Source organism: Tachypleus tridentatus, unplaced genomic scaffold (assembly GCF_004210375.1).
Source record: "Tachypleus tridentatus isolate NWPU-2018 unplaced genomic scaffold, ASM421037v1 Hic_cluster_1, whole genome shotgun sequence".
In the NCBI taxonomy this organism is placed as follows: Eukaryota; Metazoa; Arthropoda; class Merostomata; order Xiphosura; family Limulidae; genus Tachypleus; species Tachypleus tridentatus.
In genome coordinates this window covers 20,175,783-20,195,781 of record NW_027467777.1, presented here as the reverse complement: position 1 = coordinate 20,195,781, position 19,999 = coordinate 20,175,783, and the positions used below count along the sequence as shown (strand labels likewise).

The following is a 19,999-nucleotide window of genomic DNA, read 5'->3' as shown; positions in this document are numbered from 1 at the left end:
CAAAGAAGGACAATTGGGAAAGCGACACAGGTCACGTGCACAAAAGTTACGCCACTATATTTTCGTTTACTCTCGCATATCTCAGGACGCCGGAGAATAAAATGAATATTTACGCTATTACATACATGTCAGGTCGCCAAACGCAGAGCCTTTAAATATCCTTGTGGTGAGAAGGTTGAATTCACTAGAAAACTGTCGCCTTCGTACATTAATTTTATTCTAAGCAAGAAACAGCGGTGTGTCATGTACCTTGTAATTATGTTTTCAACTAACAATGGGAGAAGACATAACAATGTACCTTGACACGTAATTTGTAATTAATTTTTGAAAGTAACAATGGGAGAAGATATAACAATGTACCTTGATATGTGGTTTGTAATTAAGTTTGGAGCTAACAATGGGAGAAGATATAACAATGTACCTTGATATGTGGTTTGTAATTAAGTTTGGAGCTAACAATGGGAGAAGATATAACAATGTACCTTGATATGTGGTTTGTAATTAAGTTTAGAAGTAACAATGGGAGAAGATATAACAAGGTACCTTGACATGTGGTTTGTAATTAAGTTTGGAGCTAACAATGGGAGAAGATATAACAATGTACCTTGATATGTGGTTTGTAATTAAGTTTGGAGCTAACAATGGGAGAAGATATAACAATGTACCTTGATATGTGGTTTGTAATTAAGTTTAGAAGTAACAATGGGAGAAGATATAACAAGGTACCTTGACATGTGGTTTGTAATTAAGTTTGGAACTAACAATGGGAGAAGATATAACAATGTACCTTGACATGTGGTTTGTAATTAAGTTTGGAGCTAACAATGGGAGAAGATATAACAATGTACCTTGATATGTGGTTTGTAATTAAGTTTGGAGCTAACAATGGGAGAAGATATAACAATGTACCTTGATATGTGGTTTGTAATTAAGTTTAGAAGTAACAATGGGAGAAGATATAACAAGGTACCTTGACATGTGGTTTGTAATTAAGTTTGGAACTAACAATGGGAGAAGATATAACAATGTACCTTGACATGTGGTTTGTAATTAAGTTTAGAAGTAACAATGGGAGAAGATATAACAAGGTACCTTGACATGTGGTTTGTAATTAAGTTTGGAACTAACAATGGGAGAAGATATAACAATGTACCTTGACATGTGGTTTGTAATTAAGTTTGGAGCTAACAATGGGAGAAGATATAACAATGTACCTTGATATGTGGTTTGTAATTAAGTTTGGAGCTAACAATGGGAGAAGATATAACAATGTACCTTGATATGTGGTTTGTAATTAAGTTTAGAAGTAACAATGGGAGAAGATATAACAAGGTACCTTGACATGTGGTTTGTAATTAAGTTTGGAACTAACAATGGGAGAAGATATAACAATGTACCTTGACATGTGGTTTGTAATTAAGTTTGTAGCTAACAACGGGAGAAGATATAACAATGTACCTTGATATGTGGTTTGTAATTAAATTTGGAGCTAACAATGGGAGAAGATGTAACAATATACCTTCATACAGTGGGGCGCCATTAAGTCACGGACCAGTAAACTGCGAAATCGCTTAAGTCGCTGCAGCAAGTCTTGTGAGCGAGGATTATCGCGGCTCACCGCTAATTTAAGAACGTGTAAAACGCGGCTTACGAATTTAATCCTGGCTTTATAACTTCAAGGGGATATTTAAAAAGGATTTGCTTTAATTTGGGAAATAACTAAAATATATTACAATAGAAATCGACCGTTAATCTACCTTATCCGCTCTCTATGCCAGCTTTATGGAGGCCGCCATTGTTACCGAATCACACCTCTCCATACATTAAAGTTAATCCGCGGTAAATCCGTGAAAAAAAGTGATCAATAATTAAAGTATTATTTTTAATTTGATAATCCGATATAATGATCACGCAATGGCCCGGATGAGACGCCTCGGCGGAGCTGTTGGCGACTTCGGCTTTTCAGTCACAAAGATTTTAGCCGCGGACCACTTAAGCCACGGTTAAGCAGGTTCACCCCCAAATACCGCGGCTTAACGGCGCTCCACTGTATGTGGTTTGTAGTTAAGTTTGGAGCTAACAATGGGAGAAGATATAACAATGTACCTTGACATGTGGTTTGTAATTAAGTTTGGAAGTAACAATGGGAGAAGATATAACAATGTACCTTGACATGTAGTTTGTAATTAAGTTTAGAAGTAACAATGGGAGAAGATATAACAAGGTACCTTGACATGTGATTTGTAATTAAGTTTGGAACTAACAATGGGAGAAGATATAACAATGTACCTTGACATGTGGTTTGTAATTAAGTTTGGAACTAACAATGGGAGAAGATATAACAATGTACCTTGACATGTGGTTTGTAATTAAGTTTGGAACTAACAATGGGAGAAGATATAACAAAGTACATTGACACGTAATTTGTAATTAAGTTTGGAACTAACAAAAGGAGAAGATATAACAATGTACCTTGATATGTGGTTTGTAATTAAGTTTGGAACTAACAATGGGAGAAGATATAACAATGTATTATGACACGTAGTTTCTAATTAAGTTTTGAAACTCACCATGTGCTATACATGTATTTTACTGATTCTTTGTGCACGTATCTTAACAATGTACATTACAGTATTCAGTTTAAAGTTATAAAGTAGAATAATTCTTCAGTGTCAATAATTCGATCCATGTCTTCAGCATAAACAAGTAATATCGTATCTGTTTATAAAACTTATATGATCATATATGTGTATTTGATTAAAGTATAAATCTCTTCCTACATACGTTTTGTATTTCCGTTAGTTTCAAGGAATCTAGTTCTTAATAATTTGATTTAAAATAATAAAACATATCCGTCATAATGCATAATAATATCAGTGGAAAATAACTCTCTTAAGAAAATCGATAAGCGAACTAGCACGAGCTACAAGGTAATCACCCATTTCACTGAGGTAATTATATATCTATTAATTTCATTCGGTTTGATAAGCGTTGGAATTGTGATGTAATAATTATTATCAAGTCGGATTGTTGGAGACAGCAACAATTCTATTGACCTGAATAAATTAGCATGTGATTTTCAATATGTTAATGAGCCATTATATTGATTAGAAAGTTGAAACCTTTTATCTTGGGTGACTGAAACCCCAGATTACTGTCACTGTATAAATGGCAGAATTTTGAAGTAACCTTTCAGTACCTTTAGGTATACCAACTCCATATCAATTAACAATTGACACGACCAGTTGCCACAGTAATTTACAATACCAAAAGTTTTACTAATCTCGTCGGATAACTTTGTGGAGATTTGTTTTACTAGTTTAGCGCAAGTATTAAAAACTCTTTGTGTACAACCACTACTCTTAGTTGTTTGTTAAATGAACTAAAGACAATATCCGTGTCATTTTTAAGATCCGATAACTGGTGTTTTGTTTGTTCAAATATGAATTAAACCAACTCTATTGTTGACAACATTGTAGCTTTCCTTCGGGCATGGCCAGGTGGTTAAGGCGCTCGATTCGTAATCTGAGGGTGTCGGGTTCAAATCCTCGTCACACCAAACACGCTCACCCTTTCAGCCGTGGGGGCGTTATAATGTGTCGGTCAACTCAACTATTCGTTGATAAAAGAGTAGTTCAACAGGTGACGGTGGGTGGTGATGACCAAAGACGGCTAGTGCAGATCTCCCTCGTGTAGCTTTGGCGCGAAATTCAAAACAAGAACAACGTCCTTGGGTCAATGTCCATGCATGGACAGTGCCCTGAAACGGGTCTGAGTACGGTGTCATACTTTGGCCCACAGCTATAACACTTAACAAACCCTGAACAATAGACGCCATCAACGTTCGGGATGGAGGAAGAGGTCTAATGCACCTGACCCTCCTGTGTATTTAACATTAACACGAAATACGGACACAGAAAAGCTCACAACTGGGAAGAACAGACAAATTAGATCAGTCGTTGATCCTACTTGAAAACAAAGAAAGGACGAAGAAATATGTTGGAAAAAAAGTGTTGATTACCTTCGAACTTTTTATCTGTCTGTTGAACCTCAGTTTCTGTGGTAGTCACAACAGGGGGTGGAATACCTGTGTAGAAAATAGTAAACAGATTATGAAAGAGAAACTGAAAAAACAATTAACTTCTACGATTATTTCTAACAAGTTTCTGACAATGAACCTTGTTTAGCTTACTTAATTCACACAGAATTCCATTAAGTTCAGAGAGGAATCTCCGCCCCTTTCTGTCAGGAGAATGTATGACTAGTTTGGACTGCTGTACAGATGTGTTTATATCGTATAAACTTACTCCACCATCGATTTCTAATAGCAGCGATATTCACGTTACATGTTCATGTGCAGAATGTCACATTGGCAGCATGTTATAAGACACTTTCTCATTTATCGAATGTTAGAGAATTGGAACCTGATGCTCCACAAATAGATTTCACTTGTATTTTAAGCTGGATGTTTTCATATCGTTTTACTGTTTTGTTTTTATGAACGTGAATATTGATGTATTTTAATAACCAAGTTCTCTAACAACAAGCAGACCTCTGTAAAACGTGGTTTAAGGAAAGTAAGAACACAACAACTGGTGTCAGCGATATAACAGTAAAACACGTGCTGTAAGAAACGTCATAATAAAATAGTCAGTGTAAGCAGCTTAAAATTAATTATATGTAAAAAAATTTGTCGTTTAGTTCAATAACAAATGGTAGATATTTCGAAACATTCAACCTTATATAACCACCATATTCTCTGATTCATGAATAACTATTTTTAACAAAATTATTAATTAATGTTTTTTTTCCAAATACAAAAACAAAGAAAAAGTTTTGCGAAACTGGGTTAGAGAAATCAGTGATGTCGAGAAAACCCACTTGTAGAGAAATATTTATGTAAAACGGCTCGTTTGGGTTGAGAAAATATTTTACGTAGAAGAGCGAACAACGTTTCGACCTTCTTCGGTCATCGTCAGGTTCACAAAGAAAGAAAGAGGTAACTGACCGGAAGCTGACCACATGTTTGAAAGGGTTGTGTAACCGAGTGTCGGAATATAGAGGGCGGTGTTAGATGTTTGAATATATAATTTTATTTATTTTATTATATTAATATAGGTATAAAGACGTTCCTTTATATTGGTTTATTTTGGGTTTAAGTTGTTGTATAAGTAAGGCTTCTTTAATTTTGCGTTTGTTTATGTTTGTTTCTTTATTTAGTATTTGAGTGTTTTCTATGGTTATGTTGTGTTTATTTGACTTGCAGTGTTCGAAAACGTGTGAAGGTGACTTTTTTATGTTCTTTGAATCTGGTTTCCATTTTTCTAATTGCTTCTCCAATATAGAAGTCGTGGCAGTTATCACATTGTATTTTATAAATAATGTTGGTATGGTGTTTGTCAGTGCAGTTTTTACATAGTATAGACTTCAGTTTTGTGCCTGGGTTTTGAATAAATTTGGTATTAACTGGAATGTCATATTTTGTTACTAGTTTTTGCCAAATGTTGGTTATTTGTTTACTGATGTCAGGAATATATGGTATACAGCAGTATATGGTTTTGTGATTTTTTGATTCGTGAGATATATTTTGTTAGTTAAGTTTGCTTTGTCTAGGTGTGTGTGTATAATGTTTTCTACGGTTTGTGAAGGAAACTTATTGATGTTGATGAAGTATTGTTTTATTTTGTCTAATTCATCGTTAATTTTATCTGGCAAACATAGTTTTATGGCTGTGTTTATTTGGTTTCTTAGTATGTTGAGTTTTTGTTTTGTTTCATGTGCTGAGTCCCAAGGAATGTATAGTCCAGTATGGGTGATTTTTCGGTGGATTTCTGGTTTGAATTGTGTGTCGGTTCTTGTAATTTTGAGGTTAAGAAATGATATGTGATTGCTTTCTTCCTGTTCACAAGTGAAGTTAATGTTGGGATGTATAGAGTTAATGTGATTGAAAAAATTAAGTATGTGTTCTGTAGATTTGAATCCCGCAACCGTGTCATCTACATATCTGTGCCAGTATAGTGGTGGATGTAATGCTGTGTTAATTGCTTGTGTTTCAACTTGTGTCATAAAAATATTGGCTAGAACTGGCGATACTGGGTTGCCCATGCTTAGGCCATTTGTTTGTATATAGTTTTTGTTGTTGAACATGAAGTTTGTCTTTATCGTGGTGAATTCTATGAGGGTTGCTAATTGGTTACTTGGAATGTCTGTAGTTGGGTTAGGGTCTCGGATATAGAGTTCTAAGGCTATCTTGCAGGCTTCAGTGGTTGGGACTTCTGTAAAGAGGGATATAACATCGAAACTGGCCATTAAGGCTTTATGATTAAGTTGATTTAGATTAGACTTGAAATTAAAAGAGTCTTTGATGAATGAGCTGGCTGATGTTACATATTTGGAGAATGCCCATGCTATGTATTTACCAAGATTTTAATTAAACGATTCATATGTGGACATTATTGGTCGTAATGGACAATCTGGTTTACGAGGTTTAGGGATGCCGTATATTTGTGATGTGCGTGAATCGGTTTTACGTAGGTAGGAATAAAGTGTTTGTGAAATTATGTTGGCTTTTTTCATTTTCAGTAGTAATTTGTTTAGTTGCATTTCGTGTGTCTTTGTTAAATTTGTGTGTATTGGTTTAAATTTGTTCGTGTCTGATAGGATGTTCTTCATTTTTTGGATGTATTCATTCGTGTTCATTATGACTATAGAGTTTCCTTTATCTGCTTTTAGAATTTTAATGTTTTGTCTTGTTTTAGGTTTTTAATGGAATTAATGTCTCTTTTTGTAAGATTGTTTTTTAGCTTTCTGTTTTGGGAAATTATGTTGACGGTTTTGTGAGAAAATTCTTTGAAAAAATCGTTTAAGATGTTGTTTTTAGATGTTTCTTGAAAATATAACGTTTTAATTTTACCTGGGAAGTTTGGCTGTTGGATGTCAATAAAATTATCTAAGTTGTCTTCTTTCTGTTGGTTGTTTCCTTGTCTTTGTTTTCTGTAGAAAGTATCACAAGTCTCCTGGCTAGATCTTCTAAACATGTTTTTATTTCTATGGTTGGAATGTACCTTGGTGCTATTGTGAAGTTGAGTCCTTTGTTAAGTAGATGTATCTCGTCTGTGTTTAATTGTTGGTCGGATCTGTTAATTCTAGTAATCACCAGATAAAATTAACAATGAATTAGACAAATTAAAACAATACTTTATCAACATCAATACGTTTCATCCATAAACCGTAGAAAACATTATATGTACACACTTAGACAGAAAGCAAAATCAACCAACTAAAGTAAATATATCACGAATCAAAATATCACGAAACCATATACTGCTGTATACTATATATTCCTGACATCAGCAGACAAATAACCAACATTTGGCAAAAAATTAGTAACAAAATATGACATTCCAGTTAATACCAAATTTATTCAAAAACCAGGCACAAAACTGAGGTCTATACTATGTAAAAACTACACTGACAAACACCACACCAACATTATTTATAAAATACAATGTGATAACTGCCACGACTTCTATATTGGAGAAGCAATTAGAAAAATGGAAACCAGATTCAAAGAACATAAAAAGTCACCTTCACACGTTTTCGAACACTGCAAGTCAAATAAACACAACATAACCATAGAAAACACTCAAATACTAAATAAAGAAACAAACATGAACAAACGCAAAATTAAAGAAGCCTTACTTATACAACAACTTAAACCCAAAATAAAACAATATAAAGGAACGCCTTTATACCTATATTAATATAATGAAATAAATAAAATTATATATTCAAACATCTAATACCGCCCTCTACATTCTGACACTCAGTTACACAACCTCCTTTAAAACATGTGGTCAGCTTCCGGTCAGTAACCTCTTTCTTTGTGAACCTGACGATGACCGAAGAAGGTCGAAACGTTGTTCGCTCCTCCACGTAAAATATTTTCTCAACCCAAACGAGCCGTTTTTACATATATATGGGTTAGAAAAAAAGAAAATCTACTTCATATGATCTTCCCGTTACTTTCAAAAGTTCTGTAATCAAAGATTTGATATCATTGAGTTTTAGTAAGGTACAGAACTACTTTAATAGATGTTAAAGTTAGTGATGTACATCATTTCTTTGATGGATTATACAATTAGTGATGTATAACACTACTTTAATTGATGTTACAGTTAGTAAATTAGAACACTACTCTTATAAATGTTACAGCTAGTGATATAGAGCAATACTTTGAGAGATGATAGTGGTGTAGAGAATTATTTTAATAGATGATACATTTAGTGATGTACAGAACTACTTTAATAGATGTTACAGTTTGTAAAGTACAACTTTAACATATGTTACAGTTAGTGATGTGTAACACTATTTTAATAGATGATACATTTAGTGATGTACAGAACTACATTAATAGATGCTACAATCAGTGATGTACAGAACTATATTAATAAATGTTACAGTTAGTGATGTTCAACACTACTTTAATAGATGTTACAGCCAGTAATGTACAGAACTACTTTAATAGATGTTGCAGTTAGTGATATAAAACATTACTTTAATAAATGCTACAGTGTACAGAACTGTTTTACTAGATGTTACAGTTAATGGTGTACAGAACTACTTTAATAGATGTTACAGTTAATGATGTACTATAGTACTTTAATAGATGTTACAGTTAATGATGTACTATAGTACTTTAATGGATGTTACAGTTAATGATGTACTATAGTACTTTAATGGATGTATTTTGAAATGATATCCGATATTTTTTTTGATATCTTTAAATATATTTACTTTATTTTTAGAATCGTTAGTAAGTGAAAGTTGGTAACCTTGACTTTTGTTAAACATTTTTGAACCATGCATAATCATTTCAAAAACTTTCGAATCTATTTGAACATTTTCTGTTTGTTCCAATGTAAATTTTAATGTTCGTCCGCAACCATCCCGAGCGACTGCAGCGTGAGCGCCTAGTTACAACGGCCAGCTGGTTTTCTCTTTATCACTTCCCAATATTAAGATATATATGTTCATGCTAAGCCAGTGATAGGGAGGAGCAAATACTGTCGATCTTTATTTAGCTAAAAATAATTTATTTTTCTTATTAGTTGTAAATAAATGTCTATTCTTGGAAGCTTGCCACATCAGCAGTGAATAAGAGAAAACTTCGGTTCATAAAAACCACTGTTCTTCCCTACGTCCAGTCACCCTCGTTCCCAGATCTCACTTCGCATAACTCAGCTCAGATCGCATGCGACACTAGTGTTTCCGGTTCTTTCTCACAAGCCGTCATTCTAAAAGCTGGTCTTCATGATCATGATATTATAATACTCATCTTGCGGTTACATCTGTCTACGAGTTACGTTCTACTTTAACTGATCGCAGTTTAAGTGCCTGCGATTCATGTAAGACATAGAAATACGTAAAAGTTCTCCAAAAATGTCCAATCGCGTAAAACGTATCAAAAATTTTACTTTATCTCAAACTGTAGGTTTGTTTGTTTGTTTTTAATTTCGCGCAAAGCTATTTGAGGGCTCTATGCGCTAGCCGTCCCTAATTTAGCAGTGTGAGGCTAGAAGGAAGGCAGCTAGTCATCACCACCCACCACCAACTCTTGGGCTCTATTTTACCAACGAATAGTGGAATTGATCGTAACTTTATAATGCTCCCGCAGCTAAGAAGGCGAGCATGTTTGGTGCGACGTGGATTCGAACCCGCGACCCTCAGATTACGAGTCGATCGTCGTATCCCAACTGGCCATGCCGGGCCTCAAACTGAAGATGAAACCTCATAAATACAGTAAAGTGAAGCAACTGTCTGAAGTAAAACAATAAATACACTAAAGTGAAGCAACTATCTGAAGTAAAACAATAAGTACAGTAAAGTGAAGCAACTGTCTGAAGTAAAACAATAAATACAGTAAAGTGAAGCAACTGTCTGAAGTAACACAATAAATACAGTAAAGTGAAACAACTGTCTGAAGTAACACAATAAATACAGTAAAGTGAAACAACTGTCTGAAGTAACACAATAAATACAGTAAAGTGAAACAACTGTCTGAAGTGACACAATAAATACAGAAAAGTGAAACAACTGTCTGAAGTAAAACAATAAATACAGTAAAGTGAAACAACTGTCTGAAGTAACACAATAAATACAGTAAAGTGAAACAACTGTCTGAAGTAAAACAATAAATACAGTAAAATTGAAACAACTGTCTGAAGTAACACAATAAATACAGTAAAGTGAAACAACTGTCTGAAGTAACACAATAAATACAGTAAAGTGAAACAACTGTCTGAAGTAACACAATAAATACACTAAAGTGAAGCAACTGTCTGAAGTAAAACAAATTTTTTGATTTATATACAAAAATGGCTCGTTAGGGTTGACAAACTCTACATAAAATATTTTCCCAACCCAAACGAGCCGTTTTTACATACATATTTCTCTACAAGTGGGTTTTCTCGGCATCACTGAAATTTTTTATTCTTTTTCTCCGCTCTTTATTATCTGTCATGTATTCTTTCGATTTCTTCAGTTTTTAGTCAAATTTTAAGACCTTATAAAGACTTATAGTGCTTCGGTTCAAAGTTATTCTTCCCCCAATGAAATACTAGAATTTATAACTTCCGGTTACTCGATCCCTAATGAAAATCGAGAGTAGATAACGTTCGTTTATTCTACCCCCGGTGAACTCGACTATCTTTAACCTTCGTTTATTTTACCTCCAGTGAAATTCGAGAGAATATGGTTTTCGGTTACTCAACCCCCAGTGAAACTCGAGAGTATATAACGTTCGTTTGCTATCTCCCAATCAAACTCGAGAGAAGATGCCGCTCAGTTAGTGTTCGATACTGTAACACATTTTCTGGCAAATGTGCAAAAAGTTGTCGTCATCAAAAGTTCTTTGTTTCTACGACTTTAGAAATAGTACCTCTAAACTCAAAGTGACTTCCACTCATACCGACTTACATCGCGGGACACTGCATTATTAGACAGTCTTTGAATATTATTCGCATTAGCCACTGGCGCGTGGTACGTGAACAACTATTTACACAGTGGCACGTGGCAAGTCGCCAACCGATAATTTTCCTCTAAATACACCTTTAAAGAATGAAAAAAACTGCTTCAAAAAATAAACGCCTACACTATAACTGGAAGCCCTAATCTCTGCAGGAAACACAGTAGAGGATTTTACAGAACATGGGGAAGAAACACAGTGGAGGATTTTACAAAACATGGGGAAGAAACACAGTGGAGGATTTTACAGAACATGGGGATGAAACACAGTGGAGGATTTTACAGAACATGGGGAAGAAACACAGTGGAGGATTTTACAAAACAAGGGGAAGAAACACAGTGGAGAATTTTACAGAACATGGGGAAGAAACACAGTGGAGGATTTTACAGAACATGGGAAGAAACACAGTAGAGGATTTTACAAAACATGGGGAAGAAACACAGTAGAGGATTTTACAAAACATGGGGAAGAAACACAGTACAGGATTTTACAGAACATGGGGAAGAAACACAGTACAGGATTTTACAAAACATAGGGAAGAAACACAATAGAGGATTTTACAGAACATCGGGAAGAAACACAGTAGAGGATCTTACAGAACATGGGAAGAAACACAGTAGGATTTTACAAAACATGGGGAAGAAACACGGTAGAGGATCTTACAGAACATGGGAAGAAACACAGTAGCGGATTTTACAAAACATGGGGAAGAAACACAGTAGAGGATTTTACAGATATGGGGAAGAAACATAGTAGAGGATTTTACAAAACATGGGGAAGAAACACAGCAGAGGATTTTACAAAACATGGGGAAGAAACACAGTAGAGGATTTTACAGAACATCGGGAAGAAACACAGTAGAGGATCTTACAGAACATGGGAAGAAACACAGTAGAGGATTTTACAAAACATGGGGAAGAAACACAGTAGAGGATTTTACAAAACATGGGGAAGAAACACAGTAGAGGATTTTACAGAACATGGGGAAGAAACACAGTGGAGGATTTTACAGAACATGGGGAAGAAACACAGTACAGGATTTTACAGAACATGGGGAAGAAACACAGCAGAGGATTTTACAAAACATGGGGAAGAAACACAGTAGAGGATTTTACAGAACATCGGGAAGAAACACAGTAGAGGATTTTACAGAACATCGGGAAGAAACACAGTAGAGGATCTTACAAAACATGGGAAGAAACACAGTGGAGGATTTTACAGAACATCGGGAAGAAACACAGTAGAGGATCTTACAGAACATGGGAAGAAACACAGTAGAGGATTTTACAAAACATGGGGAAGAAACACAGTAGAGGATTTTACAGAACATGGGGAAGAAACACAGTGGAGGATTTTACAGAACATGGGGAAGAAACACAGTACAGGATTTTACAGAACATGGGGAAGAAACACAGTGGAGGATTTTACAAAACATGGGGAAGAAACACAGTAGAGGATTTTACAAAACATGGGAAGAAGAAACACAGTAGAGGATTTTACAGAACATGGGAAGAAACACAGTGGAGGATTTACAGAACATGGGAAGAAACACAGTACAGGATTTTACAGAACATGGGGAAGAAACACAGTGGAGGATTTTACAAAACATGGGGAAGAAACACAGTAGAGGATTTTACAAAACATGGGGAAGAAACACAGTAGAGGATTTTACAAAACATGGGGAAGAAACACAGTAAAGGATTTTACAAAACATGGGAATCAAAAATCACATAATATTCGGAAATGTAGGCTTTCTCGAAAAGCGATACTTGGAAAACGCGTCAGTTTTTTTACGTTCTGTCGGTTGTTTTGAGTAGGTTATTCCTATAACTAAGAATTGTCCTTCGATTCTCCACCTCTTGAGTGAGTACGTTTGGAGCAAAGGGAAACAAAACTGTGCATTTCAAGTGGTTTCTTAATAAAAATTAGCACATGGCTGCTTCAACAGATTTCATTATTAACGATTTCTGTCGGTGAATATTTCATCCGATTGATCAGACGATCCATTCTAAGTCACTTCTACCTGCTCGCTGTTTAACAATAGCAAATATAAATACAGATACACCTGAGTTTTCGTACTTTCACACTTGCCAAAGTTTAATTTGTTTAAATTACAAGAGTCGAACAGAACCCATTCTTCTATTGGTGCTCTGTCTCTTTCATTGACATGCGTATTAAAGATGTATAATTTTTCACTGCGAATTCTCGTAGGCTTACGAACAGAAGAAAAAACTGGGTTAGCTTGTTTTGAGGAACGATCTTATAGGTTCCCCACAAGAGAAACGTTCAGAATGTTACCCAAACTTAAGGCACGAACTTGTAATTCAAAGTTAAACTTTTATATTTCGCGAAGCATTGAAGAAAAAAAAATATAGATTGGATTCAATTAGGTAACGCAGACTTCAAGAATGTTTCAAAGATACACAAAATCACATCACTCGATAAGAAAAATATCTTCGATTTTCGTTCAATACGAGAAGAGCAGTTTTAGACATCCGACAGTTGACATAGTCACGATCAGATATTTATATCTACAGTGTGCCAAAAAATGTTATCTTTGTACGGATCATTCTACACGTTTCTCTTCATGATGACCTCTTTCCTTTTTCTATCTCTCTCTTACGGAACTGTTTTTGTCAAGGTCTCTTCCAGAATATCGAAGAGCAAAAGTTGAAGATAAAGTGTTGAAAAGATTTTGGACCATGACCAACAAATGAAATTTGGTTTTCTTTTAATATTTCAAAACTAAAGCGGTAAATACAAGAACAAAACGCCTAAATAACCAAAATAAAGAAACATTACTGTTCAATTGTACCTAAATAAAAACCCAAGATAAAGTTACATTACAGGTTCCATTGTACATTAACAATAGACCAAAGATAAAGATATATTACTGGTTTAATTGTGACTTAATAAAAGACCCAAAATAAATATACATTATTCGTTTAATTGTAACTTAATAAAAAACAAACATAAAGTTACAATATTAGTTTAATCGTGAGTTAATAAAAGATCCAAGATAAAGTTATATTACTGGTTTAATTTTATCTTAATAAAAACCCAAGATAAAGTTACATTACAGGTTTAATTGTAACATAATAAAAAACCCAACATAAAATTACACTACAGGTTTAATTGAAACTAAATAAAATACCTAACATAAACTTATATTACTGGTTTAATTGTAACTTAATAAAAGAATCAAGATAAAATTACATTTCTGGTTTATTTGTAACTTAATAAAGAAAGAAGATGAAGTCACATTACTGGTGTAAACGCAACTTAATAAAAGACACAAGATAAAGTTATATTACTGTTTAATGGTACCGTATTAAAAGAACCAAGATAAAGTTACATTATTCGTTTAATTGTAATTTAATTAAAGCCTCAACATAAAATTACATAACTGGTTTAATTTACCTTAATAAAAGCATCAATGTAAGGTTACATGACTGGTTTAATTGTAACTAAATAAGAGACCCAAGATAAAGATACATTAGTGATTTAACTGCAACTTAATAAAACAATAAACATAAAGTGACATTAGTTGTATCGTTGTAACTTAACAAAAGACCCAAGACAAACTTACATTGCTGGTTTAGTATAACTTAATAAAAGACCAAAGATAAAGTTACATTAATTGTTTAAATGTAACTCAATAAAAAAAACCAAGATAGAACTACATTATCTTTTTAATTGTAACTTAATAAAAGACCCAAAATTAAGTTACATTACTGGTTTAACTGCAACTTAATAAAAGAACCAAGATAAAGTTTCATTACTGGTTTCATTGCAACATAATTAAAAACCAAAGATAAAGTTACATTATTGGTTTAATTGTACTTTCATAAAAGAACAAATATAAAATTATGTAACTGTTTTAATTGTAGCCCTATAAAAATCAAGATCACGTTACATTACTGGATTAATTTTATCTTAATAAAAGACTCAAGACAAAGTTATATTACTGGTTTAATTGTAACTTAAAAACCAACATAATGTTACATTACTGCTTTAATTGTACCGTAATAAAAGAACTTATATAAAGTTACCTTACTTGATTAATTGTAACTTAATAAAAGACCCGAGGTAAAGTTACATTACTGGCTTATTTGTAACTTAATATAAGACACAAGATAAAGTTACATTCTATATTAATTGTAACTTAATAAAAGACCTAACATAAAGTTACATTAATAGTTTAATTCTACCTTAATAAAAGACCCAGTTAAAGATTCATTACTTGTTTAATTATAACTTAATAAAAGACCAAGATAAAGTTATATAACTTGTTTAATTATACCTTAGTAAAAGAACCTAAAAAAATAGCATTACTATCTTAATTGTAACTTAATAAAAGTACCTAGATCAAGTAACATAAATGGTTTTATTGTCACTTAATAAATGCCCAAGATAAAGTAACATTACTTGTTTAATTGTACCTTAAGAAATTAACCAAGATAATGTATTACTGGTTTAATTGTAACATAATAAAACGAAAATAATGTTACATTACTCGTTCAATTCTTACCTTATAAAAGAACAAGATAAAATTACCTTACTATTTGAACTGTAACTTAATAAAGTACCGAATATAAAGTTAATTTCCGATTTAATTGTAACTTACTTAAAAGACCTAAGTAAAAGTTACATTCTGGCGTAATTGTAATTTAATAAGACAACCAAGATAAAGTTACATTACTCGTTTAATTGTTATTTAATAAAAAACACTAGATAAAGTCACATAACTAGTTTTATGGCAAAATTATAATAGAACCAAGATAAAGTTGAATTATAGGTTTTAATCTAACTTAACAAAACACCCAAGATAAAGTTACATTACTAGTTTAATTGTACCTTAATAAATGACTGAAGGTAAAGTACATTTGTGGTTTAATTACAAATTAATGAGATATCCTAGATAAAGTTACATTACTAGTTTAATTACATCATAATAAATGAATCGGGATAAACATAATTACTGGCTCAATAATAACGTAATAAAAAAACCCAAGATATACTCACAAAAATGGTTTAATTATAACTTAATAAAAGACCAATATAAAGATACATTACTAGTTTAGTTGTAACTTAATAAAACATCCAAGATATTGTTACATTACGGGTTTAATTGTGACTTAATGAAACACCCAAGATAAAGTTTCTTTACAGATTTAATTGTGACTTAATGAAACACCCAAGGTAAAGATACATTACTGGTTTCATTATACCTAAATAATAGAACCAAGATAAAGTTATATTACTATTTTAATTTTTACTTACTAAAAGAATCGAGATATTGTTACATTACTGGTTTAATTGAAACTTAGTAAAACCAAAATAAAGTTACATTACTCGTTTAATTAAAACTAAATAATAGAACAAGATAAAATTACATTACTTTTTAAATTGTAACTTAATAAAAGACCCAAAATATCGTTACATTAGTGGTTTAATTGTAACTTAATAAAAGACCCAAGATAAAGTTTCAATACCGGTTTAATATAACTTAATAAAATACTTTAGATAAAGTAACATTAATGGTTTAATTGTAACTTAATAAAGGACCAGACATAAAGTTACATAACTGGTTGAATGCTAACTTATAAAAGACTCAAGATAACGTTATATTACTGGTTTAATTGTAACTTAATAAAAGATTCTTGATAAAGTTACAATACTTGTTTAATTATATCTTAATGAGAGACCGAAGAGAACGTTACATTATTGGTTTTATTAGAACTTAATATAAGACCCAAGATAAAGTTACAGAACTGGTTTAACTGTCCCTTAATAATAGACCGAAGATAAAGTTCATTAGTAATTTAATTGTAAATTAATAAAAAACCCAATATAAAGTTACATTATTAATTTAATTGTAATTTAATGAAAATTGAAATATAAATTCATATTACTAGTTTAGTTGAAACGTAATAAAAGAACCAATAGAAAATTACATTACTGGTTTAATTATAGCTTAATAAAAGACCAACATAAAATTACATTACTAGTTTAGTTGTAAGTTAATAACAGATCTAAGATAAAGTTATATTACTAGTTAATTTGTAATTTAATAAAAGACTCAAGGGAAAGTTACTTTACTAGACTAATGTAACTTAATAAAAGATCCAAGATAAAGTGACATTAATACTTGAAATAAAATACCCATGATGAAATTATATTACTAGTTTATTTTTGACGTTATAAAAACCCAGTATAAAGTTCCTGGTTTAATAAAACCAATATAAAGTTTCATTACTGGTTTGACTCTTACTTAATAAAACTACATTACATTATTGGATCATTGTAACGTAATAGAAGACTCAAGATAACGTTATATTACTATTATATTATATTAATTATTATATTATATTATAAAATATTATATTACTATTATATTAATAAAATATTCTTGATAAAGTTACAATACTTGTTTAATTATATCTTAATGAGAGACCGAAGAGAACGTTACATTATTGGTTTTATTGGAACTTAATATAAGACCCAAGATAAAGTTACAGAACTGGTTTAATTGTCCCTTAATAAAAGACCGAAGATAAAGTTCATTAGTGGTTTAATTGTAAATTAATAAAAAACCCAATATAAAGTTACATTATTAATTTAATTGTATCTTAGTATAAGAACCTGACAAAGTTACATTACTTGTTTAATTGTAATTTAATAAAAGTCTCAACATAAGTCCATTTGTGGTTTAATTTTAATTTAATAAAAGAACCCAAGATAAAACTACGCTACTTGTTTAATTGCTCCGTAATAAAAGACCCAAGATAAGGTTCATTAATGGTTAAATTATAACTTAATAAAATACCTAAAATAGTGTTTCATACTGGTGTAATTGTAACTTAATAAAAGAACCAAGATCAAGTTAGATTACTAGTATAGATCTAACATAATAAAATACCCAAGATAATGTTCATTAGTGGTTTAATTGTAAATTAATAAAAGACTCAACATAAAGTTACATTACTTGTTTAGTTGTAACTTAATAAAAGATCCATAATAAAGTTACATAACTGGTTTAATTATAAATTAATAAAATACCCAATATGAAGTTATATCACTAGTTTAATTGTAACTTAATAAAAGATAGACGAAAAAAAGTTATATTACTAGTTTTGTTGTAACTTAATAAAATAAGCAAGATAACGTTACACTACTAGTTTAATTGTAACTTAATAAAAGACTGAAGATAAAGTTACATTAGTTGTTTAATTGTAATTTAATTAAATCCCGAAGATTTAGTTAATTTGTGGTTGAATTATAAATTAATGAAAAACCCAAGAAAAAGTTACATTAATAGTGTCATTTTACCTCAATAAAGCAAACAAGATAAAATTACACTACTAGTTTAATTATTCCTTAATAAAAGAACCTATACAAAGTTACATTAGTTGTTTAATTATAACTTAATAAATGCCAACATTACTGGTTTCATTGCAACGTAATAAAAAAGCAAAGATAAAGATAATTATTGGTTAAATTGCACCTTCATAAAAAAGTTATGTAACTGTTTTAATTTTATCTAATAAATGAACCAAGATAAAATTACATTACTTGTTTAATTGTACTTTAATAAATGACCCTAGACAAAATTTCATTACTCTATTAATTTTACCTTAATAAATGACCCAAGATAAAGCTATGGCATTGATGTTATTGTGCCTTGATAGAAGACCAAAGATAAAGTTATATTAATAGTTTAGTTGTAACTAAATAAAATAACCAAGATAAAGTTAAATTACCGGTATAATTGTATCTTAATAAAATACCCAAGATAAATTTATATTACTTATTTAATTCCTCCTTAATAAAAAAGCCAAGATAAAGTAACATTAGTGGTTTAATTGTAACTTTATTAAAGAACCTAGATAAAGATACATTAGTGGTACATTTGTACCTTACTTAAAGACCCAAGATAAAGTTATGAAACTGGTTTTATTGTAATTTAATAAAATAATCTAGATAAATATACATTATTCGTTTAATTGTACCTTAATATTAGACCCAAGATAAAGTTGCACTACTGGTTTTACTTGTAGTTTAATAAAACACCCACGACAAAGTTAAAGTACTTTTCACTTGTACTTTAGTAAAAGAACCTAGATAAAGATACATCACTAGAATAATTGTAACCCAATAAAAGACACAAGATAAAGTTTCATTACTTGTGCAATTTTACTTTAGTAAAAGAACTTAGATAAAGTTACATTACTGGATTAATTGTAACTTAATAAAAAAAACCAAGATAAAGTTACATTACTGATTTGATTGTAAAATTAATAATAAACCAAGATAAAGTTACAAATCTAGTTTAATTGTAACTTAATAAATGACCCTAGATAAAGTTACATTACCGGTTTAATTGTACCTTAATAAAAGAACAAAGATAATGTTAAATAACTGGTTTAATATTAACCTTATAAAATTAACATAAAGTTACATTACTGTCGTAATTGTAACTTAAGAAAATGCTTTAGACAAAGTTATATACTGGTGTTATTGTAACTTAATAAAAGTCCCAAAATAAATTTACATTACAGGTTGAATTGTAATTTAATAAAAACACCAAGAAAAATTACATTACTGGTTTAAGTTAACTGAATAAAAGACCCAAGATGATGTTACATTACTGGTATAATTTTTCCTTCATAAATGACCTAAGATAAAGTTACATTATTGGTTTAATTGTAACTTAATTAAATATTCAACATAAAGTTACGTTACTAGTTTAATTTCAATTGTTTAAAAGACCCAAGATAAAGTTATATTACTGGTTTAATTGCAACTTCATGAAAGTCCCAAACTTAGGTTACTTTAGTAGTTTAACTGTAACTTAATAAAATACCAAGATAAAGTTACATTTCTAGTTTATTTGTAACTTAATAAAATGCCCAAGGGAAAGCTACATGAGTGGTTTAATTTTAATTTTAATGTTTATAAGTATATAAAGAC

General features: G+C 31.4%; 1 protein-coding gene across 1 annotated transcript in view; it reads right to left on the bottom strand.

The window, feature by feature from the left end:
* Window positions 1-19,999, bottom strand: part of LOC143241945 (lachesin-like) — a 78,248-nt gene that overhangs the window by 9,247 nt on the left and 49,002 nt on the right. The window contains exon 6 of the mRNA XM_076485262.1: window positions 4,022-4,087. Coding sequence (XP_076341377.1) covers window positions 4,022-4,087 — 66 coding nt within the window. The remainder of the gene's footprint in view (window positions 1-4,021; window positions 4,088-19,999) is intronic.